The following is a 19,203-nucleotide window of genomic DNA, read 5'->3' on the forward strand; positions in this document are numbered from 1 at the left end:
TTGGCTTTTGTTGGAACAAGAAAATGAACTTTCTGGTGTAGCACACGGGCATCTTTATGTGATTGGACTAGCTGCTGTCAGGAGGAAAGACTGCTCATTCCAGCTACTCTGCTCTAAACACGGTAACGTGAATCCTTGACCCTGGCTGCTCCCAGTTTTTCTCAAAGCTTCTAGGTTAACCCATAGTGTGCAAATCAACCCCAGAGGCTCCCTCCTGAGTTTAATGCTGGAGGCGGGATGGCGTTCGTGGGAAAGCGGCAGCTACTTCTGGCATTTTGAAGACAACCTCGACCCCCGACCTTTAGGTTTGCTGCATTTTCTCCACACTTTCTCCGGCCGGGCCTGGTTGGAGCTATTGAGGGAAGGGTAAAGGGCAGCCCCTTCTCAGCCTCCATTATGTGCTCTTAATTCAGGACTTGCCGAGTTTGTCTAGAGAGAAAATGTTTGAGTTGTGCGTGTGCGTTAGACACAGACCCCAGGAGAGGGGAAAGCGAGCGGCGAAGGCAGGCTCCTCAGGGAAACCGCCCCACCTGCTGCGCGGTGAAGCGCCCGGGAGGCTCCAGCTGCAGCCGCGCGCCAGCCCGCCCCGCTCCTGCGCGCAGCGCGGCCCCGCCACCCCGGAATTCCCGCCAGTGGCCCCGTGCAGAGGCCGCGCGGGGGGCTGATCAGATGGAGGCGGGCTGCAGCCGAGGCACCAAAATAGGAGCCGCTTGTGGGCTGGAGCTGCACTAGGAGGCAGCCTCCGCCGCGCCTCTTCCAAAGATGGTCAGAGGGTCCGGAGGCGCTCCCGCTCCCGCTCGCCGCTAGCCCGCGGGTCAGCACCGCGTCCCGGAGCGGTCACTGGAGGTAGGTGCGGTGCGAACTTGCCGCCCAAGGCCAGCCGGCGGGAAGCGAGCAGGACCCAGCGCGGGAGAGCGAGGCCGCGCCGTCTCCTGAGCCCGCCCGCCCGCGGCAGAGGAGCAGACAATGGCCGCGCGGGCGCCGGGCTGGGCCGAGCGCGGGGCCGCCCGCGGCGCCCTCCCCACACCTGTGCGGCGTCCCGCGTCCGACGGACGCGGGCACCGGGCCCGGTCGGCGGCGCGCGGCGCCCTGGAGTCGAGTCCCCGTGACCGGCCCTGCAGCGGGGCGGTCTGCGGGCGGGAACGCGGGCCCCCGGCCCGGGCGCGGGGCGTGCGGAAACCCCTGCGGCACCGCGGGGGAGGGGGCGCACGGGGGAAGGGGCCGCGGCCGCGCCGCTTTCCTTTATCTCCTGCCTTCAGCAGAAAGGCACAAGATTTTCCTTTTCTGAGATTTCTTTTTGTCTCACTGTATTTCGATCATTCCTCTCAGCATCTCGCACTGACTTGAATTGGGGCCGAACCCAGATGGCCAAAGTCCGGCCTCGGGTGAGGTGACCCCCGGACAGTTGGTTTGCCAAGTGTGGCATGTCTGTCGGACTGTGAGCTCGGGGACGACTGTGGAGACTGGGTAACTGGGGTAGCTAGAAGAATCAGTATTTCTTCTAGAAAGGACTGAAAAATCCGGGGGCTTCGTTTCGGATTCCGAGCTGCCCTGGGTTTAAGGTGACCATCATATAGATCATCATATAGTCCATCCACATTTTGCATTTGTTACTTAGAATGTTGAATTTGGTCTAGTTTTGCAGTATATTTGATGCCAGTCAATCATGGTAATATTGGAATATTTAGCATTGATTATTTGAGGTTACATGCAAAATTAAAAACATGTTTATTGTTTCATATTTATTGCAGCTATGGCTCTAAAGGGACAAGAAGATTATATTTACCTTTTCAAGGATTCAACGCATCCAGTGGATTTTCTGGATGCATTCAGAACATTTTATTTGGATGGATTATTTACTGATATTACCCTTCAGTGTTCTTCAGGCATAATCTTCCATTGTCACCGAGCTGTTTTAGCTGCTTGCAGCAATTATTTTAAGGCAATGTTCACAGCTGACATGAAAGAAAAATTTAAAAATAAAATAAAAATCTCTGGCATCCACCATGATATTTTGGAAGGCCTTGTAAATTATGCATACACTTCCCAAATTGAAATAACTAAAAGAAATGTTCAAAGCCTACTTGAAGCAGCAGATCTGCTACAGTTCCTTTCAGTAAAGAAAGCTTGTGAGCAATTTTTGGTAAGGCACCTGGATATTGATAATTGTATTGGAATGCACTCCTTTGCAGAATTTCACGTGTGTCCAGAATTAGAGAAAGAATCTCGAAGAATTCTGTGTTCAAGGTTTAAGGAAGTATGGCAACAAGAAGAATTTCTGGAAATCAGCCTGGAAAAGTTCCTCTTTATCTTGTCCAGAAAGAATCTCAGTGTTTGGAAAGAAGAAGCCATCATAGAGCCAGTTATTAAGTGGACTGCTCATGATGTAGAAAATCGAATTGAATGCCTATATAATCTACTAAGCTATATCAACATAGATATAGATCCAGTATATTTAAAAACAGCGTTAGGCCTTCAAAGAAGCTGCCTACTAACTGAAAATAAGATACGATCTCTAATATACAATGCTTTGAATCCCATGCACAAAGAGATTTCCCAGAGGTCCACAGCCACAATGTATATCATTGGAGGCTATTACTGGCATCCTTTATCAGAGGTTCACATATGGGATCCTTTGACAAATGTTTGGATTCAGGGAGCAGAAATACCAGATTATGCTAGGGAGAGCTATGGTGTTACATGTTTGGGACCCAACATTTATGTAACTGGGGGTTACAGGACGGATAACATAGAAGCCCTTGACACAGTGTGGATCTATAATAGTGAAAGTGATGAATGGACAGAAGGTTTGCCAATGCTCAATGCCAGGTATTACCACTGTGCAGTCACCTTGGGTGGCTGTGTCTATGCTTTAGGTGGTTACAGAAAAGGGGCTCCAGCAGAAGAGGCTGAGTTCTATGATCCATTGAAAGAGAAATGGATACCTATTGCCAACATGATTAAAGGTAAGTACAGATTACGTTTATTCTGTATTTTTCAGGTGTTTGAGGTTGGGCCATTGGTCTTGCTTCTCTTGAAATAACTTTAAAAAGAATTTATCACTTTGGAATGCTATCTAGGAACTATAGTAGATTATACAAGTAATGCACAGAATGTTCCAAGTAAAAACATAATGTAGCAGTCCCTAACTTGTTTGAGTTATGTGCTTACAGGGCACTACGCAGGCTAGAAAAGATATATCATTTATATTAGAAAGCAGTATAATTCATTCTACTTACTCTACAGCTTGTTTTGAGCCTAGATCTTGCTTTGACTCTTAAGAATTTGTATCTAAGTCAAAGGTTAAACAGAGAAAGCTGGGTAGTTTTACTTGTGTTTATTTATTTATTTTGACTTGCTTTTGAAACTGAACCCTTTTTTATTATGCTTTTAAATATTCTGCTTTTTCATCTCATCATTTGATCACCTCTCTTTTAAAAGGTCTTTTATTAAATCCTTGAAAGGTCTGGTTCCTGCAGGGTGTAACAAATTACTTTCTCTCAAAAACTAAAGACACATAGCCACTGCTTTTCTGATTCAAGTCTTGTCTCATAGAGTAAAAGAGAGGGGCAGATTCCCTATCCTCCCTTACGTGTCCCCCAGAGCCAGCCACATTACTGTGTTTCAATATCTGTCTAATGAATACAGTATTTTCTGCTGTTTGGCACTAGATTAGCCTTGCTCTCCTTCCCTCCCACTGGAAAAAAAGTTAAACTGGAATCGTATTTAATTACATGTGTTCATTGGTGCTGGGGAGTTGCACAGAAACAACTGGTAGGTTGTTACCAAATTTGTGTCATTTTATCCCCAGTGTTTCTTCCCAGGCCTTTCAGTTTCTTTTTTAACACTAGTGAGGGTGTGGGAATCTGACCTGGTGTGGGAATCTGACCTGGTGTGATCCATGGATGAGAAGCAGGAAGCCTGAGAAACAGAATGGTCTTGTGATCAGGCACACTGCTTCTGAAGCCAAACTGCCTGGGTCCAAATCCCGACTTCCACTTCCTTGCTGGTGATCTTGGGCAGATTATTTAATCTCCTTGTGCCCCAGTTTTGCCATCTGAATAACGGAGGTGACAACATTATGTAACTTAGGGTTTTGAGAGAATGAAATGAATTTATGCACGTGAACCGCTTAGAACAGTGTCTGGCACTGAGTGGGCACTCAGTAAGTGTGAGGCATTGTCGTCATGAGCATCATTATAGAACGTGTCAGCTCGGATAGGGCAGAAGTAACTCTCATGTTAAATCATGACTGCTGCCCTGCATGCCCAAAGATTCACCAGTGGGTGGATGGATGGGAGAAGGTGGCTTAAAACCCCCTGCTGTTGTTGCTCTGGTTTTTGACTGCCTGAGCATGACTGACCCCCCCACTTACGGATTCTAGGTCCCCTCTCCAAGGTGGTTCTGGATGTCCTGTCTGATGCCTCTTCCACAGAAGAAACAAGGACATTGCAAATATTTTAGCAGCTGTTGCAAACCTGGATATATTTCTGCTTCTGTTTCTTAATGATGAGATCAGTTTCAATGGTTTTGTAGTTTACGGTATATTTCTTTGAGGATGGAAATGTATTACTTTACCAAAATTTTGTTAAATCATTTGAAACAATGCTTGCTGACGAGAAAATGTTGCAATGGTGTATGCACCGTGAAAGAAAGCCATATGTGTACTTGACTCAGCCATGAGTGGAATGGGAGACCCTCATATGCCAAAGTCCTCCCCCACCTGCCAGCTGGGTCTGACATTACGATTTTTTTTTTGCTTTTATCTTGAAGGTTTGATTCTTCGTTATATCTAATCATCCCAAGGAAAGGTAACTGTGGGGACAGAGTCCCAGAGAGCACTTTCCAGGCTCTCGGCCTCACATGGAAAGGTGCTGGCTGGGGTAGTAGATGGTCGTCAGCTGTGACTAGTTGGCTATCAGCTGTTACCGGTTAGCCATTAGCCACTGATATAACTGCTGTGGCTACGTGGGTTGTTTGGTGGGTTGGCAGTGAAGTGGATGAATTGCGGCTAGCACGTGCGCTTAGCAAGGGGATTACATTGCGGCTCATGTTGATCCTACTTCCTGTGTCTTGCGCGGCTGTCAGCGAGACTAGGGTGCGGGAAGACCCCTCGTTGGGGTGCTGACAGATGTTTGCTTTTGTGTCTCCACCAACCGCCATCGAGAATATAGTGGTATGGCTCCCCTATCTATGGCTCTGTTGTTGTTCCTTTTTGGCCTCACCATATCCTGCGTTTTTGTGCTGGGGGGTGGGGTGGGGGGGGGCGGGAGCTGAGTCCCAGCATTACAGTAACACTTTGTCAGTTATGCATTTTGGGTTAGTACTGGTTATAGTGATCAGACTCTTGCTGAACTTAGTTTCACATTTTTCTGTAGAAAGAACAACATTTTTCCCAATTTGTTTTATTTTGTAGTCTTGAAGTGAACTAGCAGTTTTCTCTGATAATGAGAACTTACATCGGGTAGAATCAAATTTCAAATTCATTTCCTTTTTTGGTTCAGGAAGATACAGAGAAGAAATAGTTGGCTGTTTAGGAACTCCTAACATGTTTCCCCCTCATAACTGCCTTGCTTATAAACTCACTTTTGTTCTAGAGTAGAAATGAACGAGATGAAACTGCACCCCTGCATGTAGCAATGCTAAGTAAAAGTTTGTTGAAAGACTAAACCGACTTTTCAACTAAAATGAACCTCATCATTTTTCTTCCCTCTTCTTGTTCCCCTGCTGAAACTATTTTCTCCTCCTCTGTATTTTTCGATGGCATCAACATTTCCCCGTTTTGCAAGCTCAGGATTTCATAATGTGTCTTGTTGGTGTCCAACTCAGTCAGTTATCAAGGCTTATCTGTTTTTCCTGTGTCTCTTGTCACCTTGCCCTCCACTCTATACCGAAAGCCCCATCTAATGCAGACCCTTAACACATTGCAGCTGGATCAGTTCTACCTTTCTACCTTTGTAATCCCTCCCTTGCTTGATTTAAAAAGCTTGAAAATCCTGCTGATTTAAGTCCAGATTTCTTAGTTGGGCATCAGGATTCTTTGCCATGTAGCTCTAACTTACCATGCCAATTTTAATTCCCACAAGACAACCCCAGGTATGCCAAAATCAAAACTGCTACTTGGATTGCCCAATAAGCATTTGCACTTGCCTTGCCCTCATTTAGAATGGCTTCCTCTAACCTCTACCTGCCAAATTCCTACCCACTAAGGACCAGGTCAAATTTTGCCACCTCCTGCCATGATTTCCCTAGTCAAAAGCAATGTCTCCTTGCTCTAAACATCCACAGCTCTCTACCTTGTGTTCTAATTATTTTTGTAAATGTCTCACCATCTTTTAAGAGTGCGAGGAGCTTTTCTTTTTTATCCTTCAGTCCCTCAGAGTACATGCCTTATGTGAATAATAACAAAAACAATACGGTATTCATCGTAAAACAGAATGAAAGATCAGCTGAAAATGTGATTTTAATGTGATTTTAATTACCACAGGCGTGGGAAATGCTACTGCCTGTGTCTTACATGAGGTTATCTACGTCATTGGTGGACACTGTGGCTACAGAGGAAGCTGCACCTATGACAAGGTCCAGAGCTACAATTCAGACATCAATGAATGGAGCCTCATCACCTCCAGTCCACATCCAGGTAACAGAATCCTGTCAGTAGTACATGTTGTGGTACCGCTTGTCAGTATAAGAGATGGCTAAAAATGGGCTGGAAATAAAAAATGCTACATTTATAGTAGACTACACATGGTGTAATTAAAAGGCTCAAAATACTCATATTTCCATGTAACAATAATCACAATTTAGATTATTCAGATTAGATCATGTCTTTAAATACTTTCTCTCATGTCTTTATACTACACGTATTTAAGCCTATGTGGTTAAAAGTAGTAGTTTTTTTATTTTTTTTCACTTAGATTCTTTTTTGTGTGTTTCGTATTCCTTATGTGCTTTCATTTACATGTATTATATAAAACACAATTTAAAAAAAAATTTTTTTATTGGGGAATATTGGGGACAGTGTGTTTCCAGGGCCCGTCAGCTCCAAGTCGTTGTCCTTCAATCTAGTTGTGGAGGGCGCAGCTCAGCTTCAAGTCTAGTCGCCGTTTTCAATCTTTACTTGCAGGGGGCCCCACCATCCCATGCGGGAATCGAACCAGCAACCTTGTTGAGAGCTCATGCTCTAACCAACTGAGCCATCTGTCCACCTCTCTGGAAGCTCAGTGGCAGCTCCTTGTCTTCATTCTAGTTGTGGAGGGCACAGCTCACTGGCCCAAGTGGGAATCAAACCGGCAACCCTGTTGTTCAGAGCTTGCGCTGTAACCAACTGAGCCATCCGGCCCAGATTTTTTAAGCCGTTAAACACAATTTTTATAAGCAGTTAAAAAGCACTAGTCTAACAAATAGTTGGGAAGGGTACCTGTTGATTCAGTTCAACAGAAGATGGTTTCTTCTTTTAGAAGCGTGGTCTTTCTGGGTTTCAATAACTGTTAAGCACTCACTCCTACGGTGTGCAGAGCCTCATGTTGGCCTCATTTTAACAATCATAAAGGGGACAAGTTGTCTGCCCACAAGGAGTGGCCTGCCTTCTGTGGTGTCTTTTGTTCTTTGACTTGTCTCTTTGTGAAGAGCTCGGGGGAAGCATAAGCTATAGCCTGTTACTTAAGCCTGTTACATCAGAAAAGATTCATATCACCAAATCACTATACTACTTTGAGTCCTTTTCCGTATAGCATCACTTCTAAGTGGGTTACTGGAGAGCATAATTGAAATTCACAATCTTGAACTATCTGAGAGTAATAGTAACAGCTAACCTTCTTGAGCACTTTTCATAAGTTAGGTATTGACTAAGCACTTTGCATGTAATATTACCTTAAATTCTAACTACAACCCTGTGAGTAGGTACTGTTTACCCCTGTTTTACATATTTGGAAATGGAGGCTTAGAAAGGATAAGTAACTTTGCCAATGTCACACAGTTTGGAAGTGGTGGACCAGGATTCAGTTCAGGCAGTCTGATTGCGTAAACGGTGCTATAACCACTAAGCAACCTGCCTCTCCTTAAGGAAGCAGGCTGTCCTGCTTTTTGACCAGTGTAGCTAACACCCGCATCTCAGAAATGTCATCTCACAGTTTACGTAGAGCACAGCTGAATCTGGTGCTGTATCTCCATATGCCACGGGCTTTATACAAGAAGAGACTTCAGCTGCAGGCTGTCCTGGCTCAGAAGACATCATGGAATGGGTAGCTTCTGTGTCCTAGTAGCCCAGATGTATTATTCCAGACTCCCCACCACTTTCTGTTACGACCAATGAAATTATAAGGAAAAGTATTAGGTTGGTGCAAAAGTAATTGCGGTTTTTGCAATTATTTTTAACCTTTTAAACCACAATTACTTCTGCACCAACCTACTAATAACAGCTCACACTGAGCAGTAGCTGACATTTATTCAGTGAGTATGTGCCAGGCACTAACTAGTCCAATAATTTTCCATGTATTAATCTATTTAAATCTCACAGCAATCCTATGAGCGAGGTGCTACTGTTAATCACATTTATCATTTCTATTATCTAAAGCACACAGAGAGTAAATACATTGCTCAAGGTCAGCCAGCTAGTGCTTCTTAGAGGTGAGGTTCAAATCCAGACAGTCTGGCTGGGAGCACCACGCACTCAGTAACCACACTGTTACATCATCTGCTCCTCATGTTCACCATGAGTTAGATATTACTCTGAGTTATCTTTACAAAGAAAATCCAAGATAGTATGAAGAGTCAAATTAACCAATTAGAGGGCAATTATTTACATTACAAATTTAATAATATATTTCGTAAAGGGGTTCTTTTAAAAGTAAATATCCCACAGCATATTTAAGTTGATATATAACTTATTAACTGCTTGCTTGAGAGTCTAAAAGACAGTGAGACTTCAAACACAGTATGAAAAGCCATGGCAAATTGAAAAATCAATCAGAAATAAATATTAAATTACAGTATAAATCAGTGGGAACTTATCATTCTATTTGTAAAGTCTTGATTTACATTGGACTTTTTCCTGAAGTAAGATTAAAAAACAAAGGTATCACATTAGCACCCTGCATGGTATATTCTCTTTGGCTCTGACAGTGTTTAAAATATTTTTTAACTGGCTTGTTACCACTAATATTTAAAATTCAAGAGATTTCAAATAAAAATCATGATTTCTGGATTTTAGAAAAATGCGAAGAACTGGCAGCCTCAGACCATATTCCATCCTGACAGTGATCATTGGGGTCAAGTAGTGGCTGTGTCCTTTAGAAGAGGATTGTGTGCTCCTTGTCACCACAGTCTGTCCCATTCTCATCATGTCACAGACCTAGGGGGGCTCGTGCTGATGTTTTCTTACCCCTAGCAGGCTTCATTCAGCCCTTCTGTTACCTTCTGAGCCCTTGGAGGCATTTGGATCTACAGCCTCTGAATTAGCGCAAGATATGCTTCTTAGGTATTTTAGGAGCGCCGCCTGAGGAACGAAAATATCAGTCTTGAGTTTGTCGACCTTATAGTATACATAACTTAGATTGCAAAGAAATCATTATTGTTCAAATGTAATATAAATGTTATCTTTTTTTCTTAATGCCTTTAAAAGACAGTAGCTTTGTAAAGTTGAAAAACGGGACTATAATTCCATTAAATTCAAGCTAATGTTTATTGAGACTTTACCTTGGGAAAGATATCATTCTGGTTATTATATAACATACAAAGATGATTAAGGGCTAGTCTCTACTGCGACAGGAACTCAGAATCTAGTAGCAAATATACATTCATAAGTGGACTGCAAGACAATCTTATAAATAAGTGCTATTGAACTTGAGGATAGAGAGAGCTTGAGTCTGATTAAGGGAAATCTAGCAATGTTAGAAGCTTCCAGGAGTAGGTTGTTATGATTTGGGCCTTTTTAAAGAATGGCTGCAATTAGGGAAGGTAGTTTTTGAGGGAGGGTTTTCTGGCAGAGAGTTAGCCAATGAAGGAAGGCAGAAGGGAAAGTTTGAGGTTTAATTCCAGTACCTGGGAGCAGGTGTATATGAATGAGATGTCAGAGGTAGAATGAAAGAGAGGATGGGAGAGTTCAGTTGAATATATCATGGAGGGTTTTGAATGGCAGTCAGGAGAATTTAAAAAACGAAGAACTGCCAAAGGTTTCAGGGCAAGGGAACTGTGTGATCAGTCCTAGTTTTAAGAGGAGCGCTCCTTTTAGAATAGATTCGGAGAAAGACAGACAGCAGGCAGATCTGCTAAAACTATTGCTAATAAACCAGGTGGGAAATGCTGAAAGCCTGAAGTGGTAGGAGTGGAAAACGAGCAGATGTGAGGAATGTTATAGATTCAACATTGATTGAATTGGTAGTGATTGTAACCTTGACTGATTGGATATAGGAGATGAGGGAGAGAAAGAAGTTGACAGTTATTCCAGGCCTCTGTCTGGTTGACTGGGACGATGGGGAGCATTGAAGGAGCAGCCAGTAGGAAGGGTGAAGTGGAGAGATGAGCTCAGTTTTGTAGTTAAATGTGAAAAACTAGTTGGATAACCCAGAAGAGCTGTCCAGCAGTTTGTCTGCAGCTCAGGAGGAAGAGTGCAGCTAAATATAGAGATGGGGGAGTTGTTTGCTTGAAGATGAAGGCTGTGGGTGTGGGGATGAATGAGATGCCTTCAGAGGGTGGGACCAACAGTACAGCTATGGGCAGAATCTTGAAAAATAGCAGGAGTGAAGGGGTGAGCTGAAGAAAAAGAATGCGTGAAGAACAGGGAAGAAGCAGTAAGTGATTAAGGAGAAAAACCCGTAGAGAGCTGTGTCAAGTCGGGAGAGAGCTGTCTCCTGGCTCTCCTGTGTATTTACTTACCTAATCTTGGGCAGTGGCTTAAGCTCTTGGATCTTACTTTCCAGTAAAATAAAGAGGCTACGTTAGATAAGCTGCACAGGTCTCTTCAGTGGCAAAAATCTTTAAGAAAAAAATGTAAATCATTTCAGTGGTGTGGGGGCAGAGCCCCAGAAAGTAGTTTACAGGCTCTCGGCCTCACGTGGAGGGGTGCTGGCTCGGGTGGTGGATGGCCATCAGCTGTGACTGATTGGCCGTCGGCTGTGGCCATTGAGCCATTGGCCGCTGATATAACTGCTGCGGCTACGGAGGAGAGTGGAGGAGAGTGAAAGAGAGTCGCCGGTGGGTTGCAGACAAAAGGGACAGCAGGTCGCACGTCCAGTGAACCCAGCCTCCAGTGAGACCGTAGTGGTATGACTCCCCTGCCTATGGCTCCGTGGGTGTTCCTTTTTGGCCTCACCATATCCTGCGTTCTTGCATGGGGAGCGGGACCAGAGACCCCGCAGGCCTCCCCGCACGACAAGTGGATATGGAATACCTGGTAATATTGTGGTTGTCTCTGAATTCCCTGCATGGCTTTGTTCATATCACTCATGTAACACTGAATACAGACTGTCATGTATTTATAGGGAATATTTCCTTGTAAACTCTGAGCCATGACAGATGGTGCCATTCCCATGCTTGGTTTAAAATTGTTCATTCATTCATTTGTCCAACAGTTATTTGCCCAGCGCTTTCTACGTGCTATGTACAATGTTAGCAGTTCACTAAACAAGACACAATCCCTTGACCTCAATAGCTTCGTAGCGTGACTGTGGGGGCAGAGCCCCAAAAAGCAGTTTCCAGGCTCTCGGCCTCACATAGAAAGGTGTTGGCTCAGGTAGTAAATGGCCAACTGTGATTGCATGGCCATCAGCTGTGGCTAGTTGGCCGTCAGCTGTAACCAGTGAGCCATTGGCCACTAATATAACTGCTGTGGCTGTGCTAGCAGAGAGAAGGGGGAGAGGAAAGAGAAAGAATGGGGGCTAGCAGGAAGATGGTGGCTGGGCTGGCAAGTGTGGATGGCGGTTTGCGGACAGTGTGGATCCAGCCTCCAGTGAGAGTATAGTGCCGCCAGAGAGAATATAGTGGTATGACTCCCCTACCTATGGCTCCGTGGGTGTTCCTTTTTGGCCTCACCATATCCTGCATTCTTGTATGGGGAGCGGGACCAGAGACCCTGCAGGCCGCCCGCGTGACAAATGGTGCAGCGAGCAGGGTCCCCCACACGACAAATGGCGCAGCGAGCAGGGTATGGTGCCAGCCAAAGCTCTCCAAAAGACGGTGGAGCAGTTTGTGCATGTGAACACCAGTCTGAGGAAGACCAGGAGGAGCAGCTGCCGGAGAGCTGGACCCCCGTGGAGGGGTGGGAGGACGTGGACGGTTCTCCCACCAGCACAGGAAAAGCCATGCAGCTGCTGGAGAGATGGAGCCCCGTGGAGAGGTGGAAAGATGTGGATAGTTCCCCAACCAGCACAGGCCGGAGAAAGCAAAGGTCGTTGCAGCCCTGTGGGCCGGGGAAGTTCCTGCTCAGGCAGCCCGGATGCAGGACTTATAGTCCCAGGAGGTAACGCTTGCTGAGTCCTCCATGGGAGATGAGGGTGAGGTCACGGTCGTCCCTCACCCCCAGGACAGTCCTGGCGAATGACTATGGACTATGGGGAATTGCCTCCCATCCCTAATTTAATGGACTGCTTGACTGTTTGTTTAGGAACTGTTGTTAGTGGAACTGGGGGATATTTGCTTTTGTCTCTTGACTGGCCGCCATTGAGAATATGTAAGCACCTTGATTGTGAGTCGCTGTTGTTCCAGCAGGGTACCCTGAGAGGCACAGAGAGAGTGGCAGTGCCTTGAGAGCCCTGGCTGAGTCCAGGAAGTCTGGCTGAGCCCTGAAGATACCCTGGCTGTGCCCAGGAAGTCGGGCTGTTCCCAGAGAGAGTAGAGCCCTGGCTGAGTCCAGGAAGTTTGGCTGAACCCTGAAGATACCCTGGCTGTGCCCAGGAAGTCGGGCTGTTCCCAGAGAGAGTGGCAGTGCCCTGAGAGCCCTGGCTGTGTCCAGGAAGTGTGGCTGTGCCCACAGAGAGTGGCAGTGCCCTGAAAGCCCTGGCTGTGTCCAGGAAGTGTGGCTGTTCCCAGAGAAAGTGGCAGCGCCCTGAGAAATCCTAGCTGTGCCCGGGGAAACTAGTGGTACCCTAAGAAGTCCAGGAAGTCTGGCTGTGCCCAGGAGTACTGGTGGTGCCCTGAGAAACCCTGGCTGTGTCCGGGAAGACAGGTGGTACCCTAAGAAGTCCAGGAAGTCTGGCTGTGCCCAGGAGTACTGGTGGTGCCCTGAGAAACCCTGGCTGTGTCCGGGAAGACAGGTGGTACCCTAAGAAGTCCAGGAAGTCTGGCAGTGCCCAGGAGTACTGGTGGTGCCCTGAGAAACCCTGGCTGTGTCCGGGAAGACAGGTGGTACCCTAAGAAGTCCAGGAAGTCTGGCCGTGCCCAGAAGCACTGGTGGTGCCCTGAGAAACCCTGGCTGTGCCCAGAGAGCCTAGTTGTGTCCAGGATATTGCATTCACCCCCAGGCTCCTTGCACAGGTCCCCTCGCGGAAGACGCTTGTCGCGTAGATTGTGAGGCGAGAGCCTGTAGGGGTGGAGTGTGGGGGCAGAGCCCCAAAAAGCAGTTTCCAGGCTCTCGGCCTCACATAGAAAGGTGTTGGCTCAGGTAGTAAATGGCCAACTGTGATTGCATGGCCATCAGCTGTGGCTAGTTGGCCGTCAGCTGTAACCAGTGAGCCATTGGCCACTAATATAACTGCTGTGGCTGTGCTAGCAGAGAGAAGGGGGAGAGGAAAGAGAAAGAATGGGGGCTAGCAGGAAGATGGTGGCTGGGCTGGCAAGTGTGGATGGCGGTTTGCGGACAGTGTGGATCCAGCCTCCAGTGAGAGTATAGTGCCGCCAGAGAGAATATAGTGGTATGACTCCCCTACCTATGGCTCCGTGGGTGTTCCTTTTTGGCCTCACCATATCCTGCGTTCTTGTATGGGGAGCGGGACCAGAGACCCTGCAGGCCGCCCGCGTGACAAATGGTGCAGCGAGCAGGGTCCCCCACACGACAGTGACCAACAAGAAAAAAGGCAGTTACAGCTGAGGAAGAAAAAGTTTCCATCAACAAACGATAACATAACATTATGTTGTATTCGGGTAAGGGGAAAAACTATCAGGAATCACTTTATTTTGAACATTTTTACTGCTATAGAAAGATTGAGATACCTCTCTTAACAAAAGAATTACAAATTGAGGATTTTTGGGTAAACTTTGAATAATTTAAGAAAAGCCTAGTAAGTAAGCTCATTGTCCACTCACATCAACTGATAAAATTTTTGAATCATTAATTTTCGTAGTAACCACTTAATGGAATGATTCATATAATTTATATAAACAACGTTTCACAAGTACTGAAATCAACTAAATCCTATTAAAAATTCTACATGTACATAACTGGAAAGTAGCAAATGGATTTTTCAGAGGTAGGAGGAATCTTATTTTCTTGGATATCAGAAACTTGAGAACAACAGTAAGTGGCCTCAAAGCAAAAGTGCCATCTTCTGAGACTTCTTCTTAGCATGCAAAACCTAAATAGCAAGAGCTTTACTGATAAAAATTTGTCTTCCATTCTGAAAGGGGAAATCGCATTTCTGATTGTACATTCTCTCTTTCTAAAGAGGGGCTTACAAGCTTTTATTCCACAAAATAATGGGGGCATATATTTGGCCACAGAGGGTACATTCATTTATTGTTCCAACAAACATTTATTGAGTCCTTACAAGGTGCCAGACACTTGCCACTCTCCAGCTGGGAATGCAGCAGTAGGCAGGGCACGGTTGCTGCACTGTTGGAAGGGAGAGTGAGACAGTAAATAAGAAGCATACCAGACAATGAGAAGTGGAGGGAATTAACATCGTGTGATGTGGTAGAGATGCCTGACTGACCACTTCAGGTTGGATTGTCAAGGAAGGCCCCTCAGAGGAGATAATAGTAAGATGAGACCTGAAAAACACGAAGGAGGCAGCTGTACAAAGGTCTGGGCAAAGAAGAGATGTCCAGGCAAAGGAACAGCTCAGTAATGGCAGAAAATGGCAAAGAAATACGTCTTCGTTTATTTGCTGTAATATTAGTGCCCCTGACAAATCTTGCTCTTCCTTCAGGTCTGCAACTAGAAGTATTTACAAGATGGGATCAAAATATACGGTGAATGTTTAAATAAAAGAATAATTTATTACAGTAAAAGACACATTGCCATTAGTCCCCCTCATTTCAAATACACGTATCCCATCGCTCTTGCCACTTCCTGAAGCAGTTCTGGAAGTCCTCTTTCATGAGTGTCATTAGTTGCGCTGTCGTTACTGCTTCCATGTCCTGAATTGATTCAAAACGTTTACCTTTCATGGTCATTTTGACTTTGGGGAAGAGCCAGATGTTGTACAATGCCAGATGCGTTGAAGAAGATGGATGAGGACACACTGTAATGGTTTTACTTGACAGAAATTGTTGTACCAGACATGTACGTGTGACGTGGAGCCTTTCTGTTTTAATAAAAAAATATGGTAAATGTTGCTGCCGAGTGCCATCCAACAGAAAGGCAGGAATCTTCAATACAGGAAGCAGCGCATTGAACCCTAGAACAGTGTGACAAGTTTCAGCTTGTTCCATGCAGTCAGTCAGGTGTGAGCTACAGTTAAGATGTGCTTTAAAATGTGGCATAAATCATCCTTCATCGTGACAACGCTCCGTGTCACACATCGCTTCTGGTATACGGCAATTTCTGTGAAATAAAAACATCACAGTGTGTCCTCATCCACCTTATTCACCGGATCTGGCTCTATGCAACTTCTGGCTCTTCCCCAAAGTCAAAATGACCATGAAAGGTAAACATTTTGAATCAACTCAGGACATGGAAGCAGCCACGACAGCGCAACTAATGACACGAAAGAGGTCTTCCAGAGTTGCATCAGAAAGTGGCAAGAACAATGGGATAAGTGTGTTCAAAGCAAGGGGGAGTATTTTGAGGGGGATTAATGGCAATGTGTCTTTTACTGTAATACTTTTTTTTAATTTATTTAAACATTCACCATATTGTTTGATCACACCTTGTAAGTGTAATCTTATGGTTGATATTCCCAGAGAAGGAACTCACTGGCTAGTAGTGACGTTAGAAATGCGGGCGTGGAGGAAACACCCAGCTGGGACTAGGGTGAGGCACGTGAGTCGCTTGAGGCACAGAGTTAAAGCCGTGACTCAGAGTGACAGCCTCCTTGCGTTGCGCAGTCTGTGCACCTCCCTTGCCTCACCTAGTCACAGCCCTGGCAAGAAGGAAGATGAAGTGAAGTTGCAGAAGATCTTGGTACTTTGAAGAGCCAGCAGATTTGGATGTGCAGGGGCAGATCAATGAAACGGGAAAAATTAAAACAGCCTGCAAGGCTGACCCTGCGGAGGCAGACGCCCATCCCCACCTCACACAGCAGTCAGCCCTCTGCCTTTGAGCACCTTTCACAGCTTCTGAAGATGATAGACTATAGTTCCCCACTAATATCGTTGTGTGTTTTTCTAACTTCCTGTGTCCTTAACTTGACCAGCAGTATAAGAGAGGCAAGCAAGGTAATCCGTGCAGCACCTGTGGCAACAGACAGGCCAGATTGCCTGCCACTGGTTACAGAGACAGCTGCTAAGACTTGAGGGAACCTACACCAGTTACCTGGAATGTCTTCATGTCGGAGGGAACTTTCCTGCTACCATCTTTTACCCAGAGCTGTAGTAAAAGACATCTATGCTGGGAAATCCCCAGAAGGGTGGTCTGAGGATGAGTTCCTCCCTAGCATCCTGCAAAGGCAGCTTAATGATGACCTGAGAGAATGGCAGGAGCAGGTCATCTGAATCAGGAGAGAGGGAATGGGTCTTAAGGCTCGGTGTTCCAGGAGTGCGCTGAAATCAAAATGTCCTAACTACTCTATTTTTGTATGCTACATTGTAAAGGATTATTACATCACCACCCTAGGGTATCTCTTTTATTTGTTATCCTAATAAAATCTGCTTTTTTTTTTTTTAATAGAATATGGATTGTGTTCAGTTCCATTTGAAAGTAAGCTCTATCTAGTTGGTGGACAAACTACAATCACGGAATGTTACGACCCTGAACAAAATGAATGGAGAGAGATAGCTCCCATGATGGAAAGGAGGATGGAGTGTGGTGCCGTCATCATGAATGGATGTATTTATGTCACTGGGGGATATTCCTACTCAAAGGGAACTTATCTTCAGAGCATTGAAAAATATGATCCAGATCTTAATAAGTGGGAAATAGTGGGTAATCTTCCAAGTGCCATGCGGTCCCACGGATGTGTTTGTGTGTATAATGTCTGATTGAATCCATAGAAATGATCAAGTAATCATTGTTTTTGGTGTCGTGAAAAAATGTAGAGTTTGGAGTATCTTGCTTGTTCTTGTGGACTGGTACATAATGGGTAAATTCTCATTCCTAACCCCCACCCTACACCCTAACCCAATGATTAATGGTCAAGAAAACTCTTATTAGGTATATTTACAGTTGAATCAGTGAGATTAACACCTATAATCTCTGCTTTTGAAAGGTGATACGGAATGTTGAACATGTGGTAAGAGGTAAAATGCCTTTGTAGTGAATTTTTTCTGGTAGCATGAACACTGGGTATTTGAAATTTAAGGAGGGAATCTTCTCTACCTCTACAAAATCAACACTTTAAAAAAAAGGTTTTTTTCCTTTGTTGTATGTATAATTTATTGTTGTTGTTCTTTATTTACTGACTACCAGAGATATACAAGATACTGTGCAAAAGTTCATTACTATTCAGAGTTTACAAACTAAATTTAAAAGAATGGCAAATCTGAAAAATTGCAGAGAAATAGTCAAATGTTTGTTGATGCTAAAAGCTATTTTTAATTTTCAGCTTTGATGTGCATTACTAGGTTAGGTATCTTTAGTTTAAGCATGTTAGAAAATCCTCTTTATTCTTAAGTATGGACACGTCTGCATATAAAATTGAATGTTAGAGTCAGAAAGCATGTAGAGCAAATTGTGATATAGTAGAAAATAACCTTGTTGAGAAGAACTTTGCATTGATTTCCCAGCTCTGCCACTAACTAGATTTTGTAACTTTGATTGAGTCGCTTAACCTCTCAATGAGAGCTTCCTAACTCACGCACACTGGCACTTTGGGTCACAGATGTGCCTCGATAAGGATCCTCATAACTCTTGGAGCAGCCAGAGGTGGCCAGGGTGGCTGGGCTTCTGGGCCAGAACACCTTTGTCCATTTTCTATGACTTTGTCCACGTGTGCCATAACTTCAGAAAAGTTGGAAAGCATTGCTTAACTCATCTAAACTTTTAGTAATCTGTTAGATGATCTAGCCACACTCTTCATTTTTTCTAAAGAGACTATTTTTAACTTTAAATACAGAAGTTTAAAATTACCTAACTCCTCTGATTTTATATTTTTAATTTTAGAAAGAAACTGTTTAATTTCAGATGGCATTTTAAGTAGATACAACCCTTTGGGATTGTAACATGGTACTACATAAAAAGAGCCATAAAGATGACCATATCTTTCTCATAAATTCTACTCCTAGATTTGTAACCTAAAGAATGATATAAAAACCAAAACAAAAAAGGTAAATGCAGAAGGAGGTTTATGTCTGCCTTATTTATAATAGCATAAAATTGGAAATAATGTACATTGCAAAGAAGAAAGTGGGCTAATAAAAAGTGAAGTATCACACTACCATGAAAGTAATTATTTGCAAGACTGTAGAACTATGGACATGTCTGTGATATGTAGGTAAAATAAGCACAATATAAAGTAGTATGCACACTATGGTTTTGTGACTTTGTAAAATCTTTATGCATGTGGAAGGTAATATGCAAAACTGAAATTCATTGTGTTAGTATAGGGGAATGTGGAATGATTTTTAATTTATTTGAATGGTTTTCTTTAATACTACTTTGTATTTTCAATAAAAATAAATCAATCACTGTATGTTGTTAAAACTGCTTGATTTGGGCCAGTCGAGTTGAAGGACAGTCTGAATTAGTAAAACAATTGAATTATAGACTATTTCAATCTATAATTGAATTACACACTATTTTGTTGCTCTTAAAAACATTTAGCAATTAGTGTTGCCCCGTAGTACTTTAGAGATCTGTGTTGTAGAATAGATGTGAAGCGTTGCACTCATCTCCCCCTCCTTTTACCTTATGTAGGGCCTATAAAATTTTGACTCAAGTCCAACCTATGGGAA

At 44.2% G+C, this 19,203-nt stretch overlaps 1 protein-coding gene across 1 annotated transcript; it reads left to right on the forward strand.

The window, feature by feature from the left end:
- Window positions 1-514: 514 nt before the first annotated feature.
- KLHL23 (kelch like family member 23) lies at window positions 515-18,941 on the forward strand. Its single transcript, XM_019727393.2, has 4 exons — window positions 515-846; window positions 1,752-2,966; window positions 6,488-6,640; window positions 16,982-18,941. The coding sequence occupies exons 2-4, from the start codon at window positions 1,754-1,756 to the stop codon at window positions 17,290-17,292; spliced, it is 1,677 nt and encodes a 558-aa protein (XP_019582952.1). The 5' UTR covers window positions 515-846; window positions 1,752-1,753; the 3' UTR covers window positions 17,293-18,941.
- Window positions 18,942-19,203: the final 262 nt, after the last annotated feature.

This window comes from Rhinolophus sinicus, chromosome 17 (assembly GCF_057876585.1).
Source record: "Rhinolophus sinicus isolate RSI-liver-muscle chromosome 17, RSI-T2T, whole genome shotgun sequence".
Taxonomy (NCBI): domain Eukaryota; kingdom Metazoa; phylum Chordata; class Mammalia; order Chiroptera; family Rhinolophidae; genus Rhinolophus; species Rhinolophus sinicus.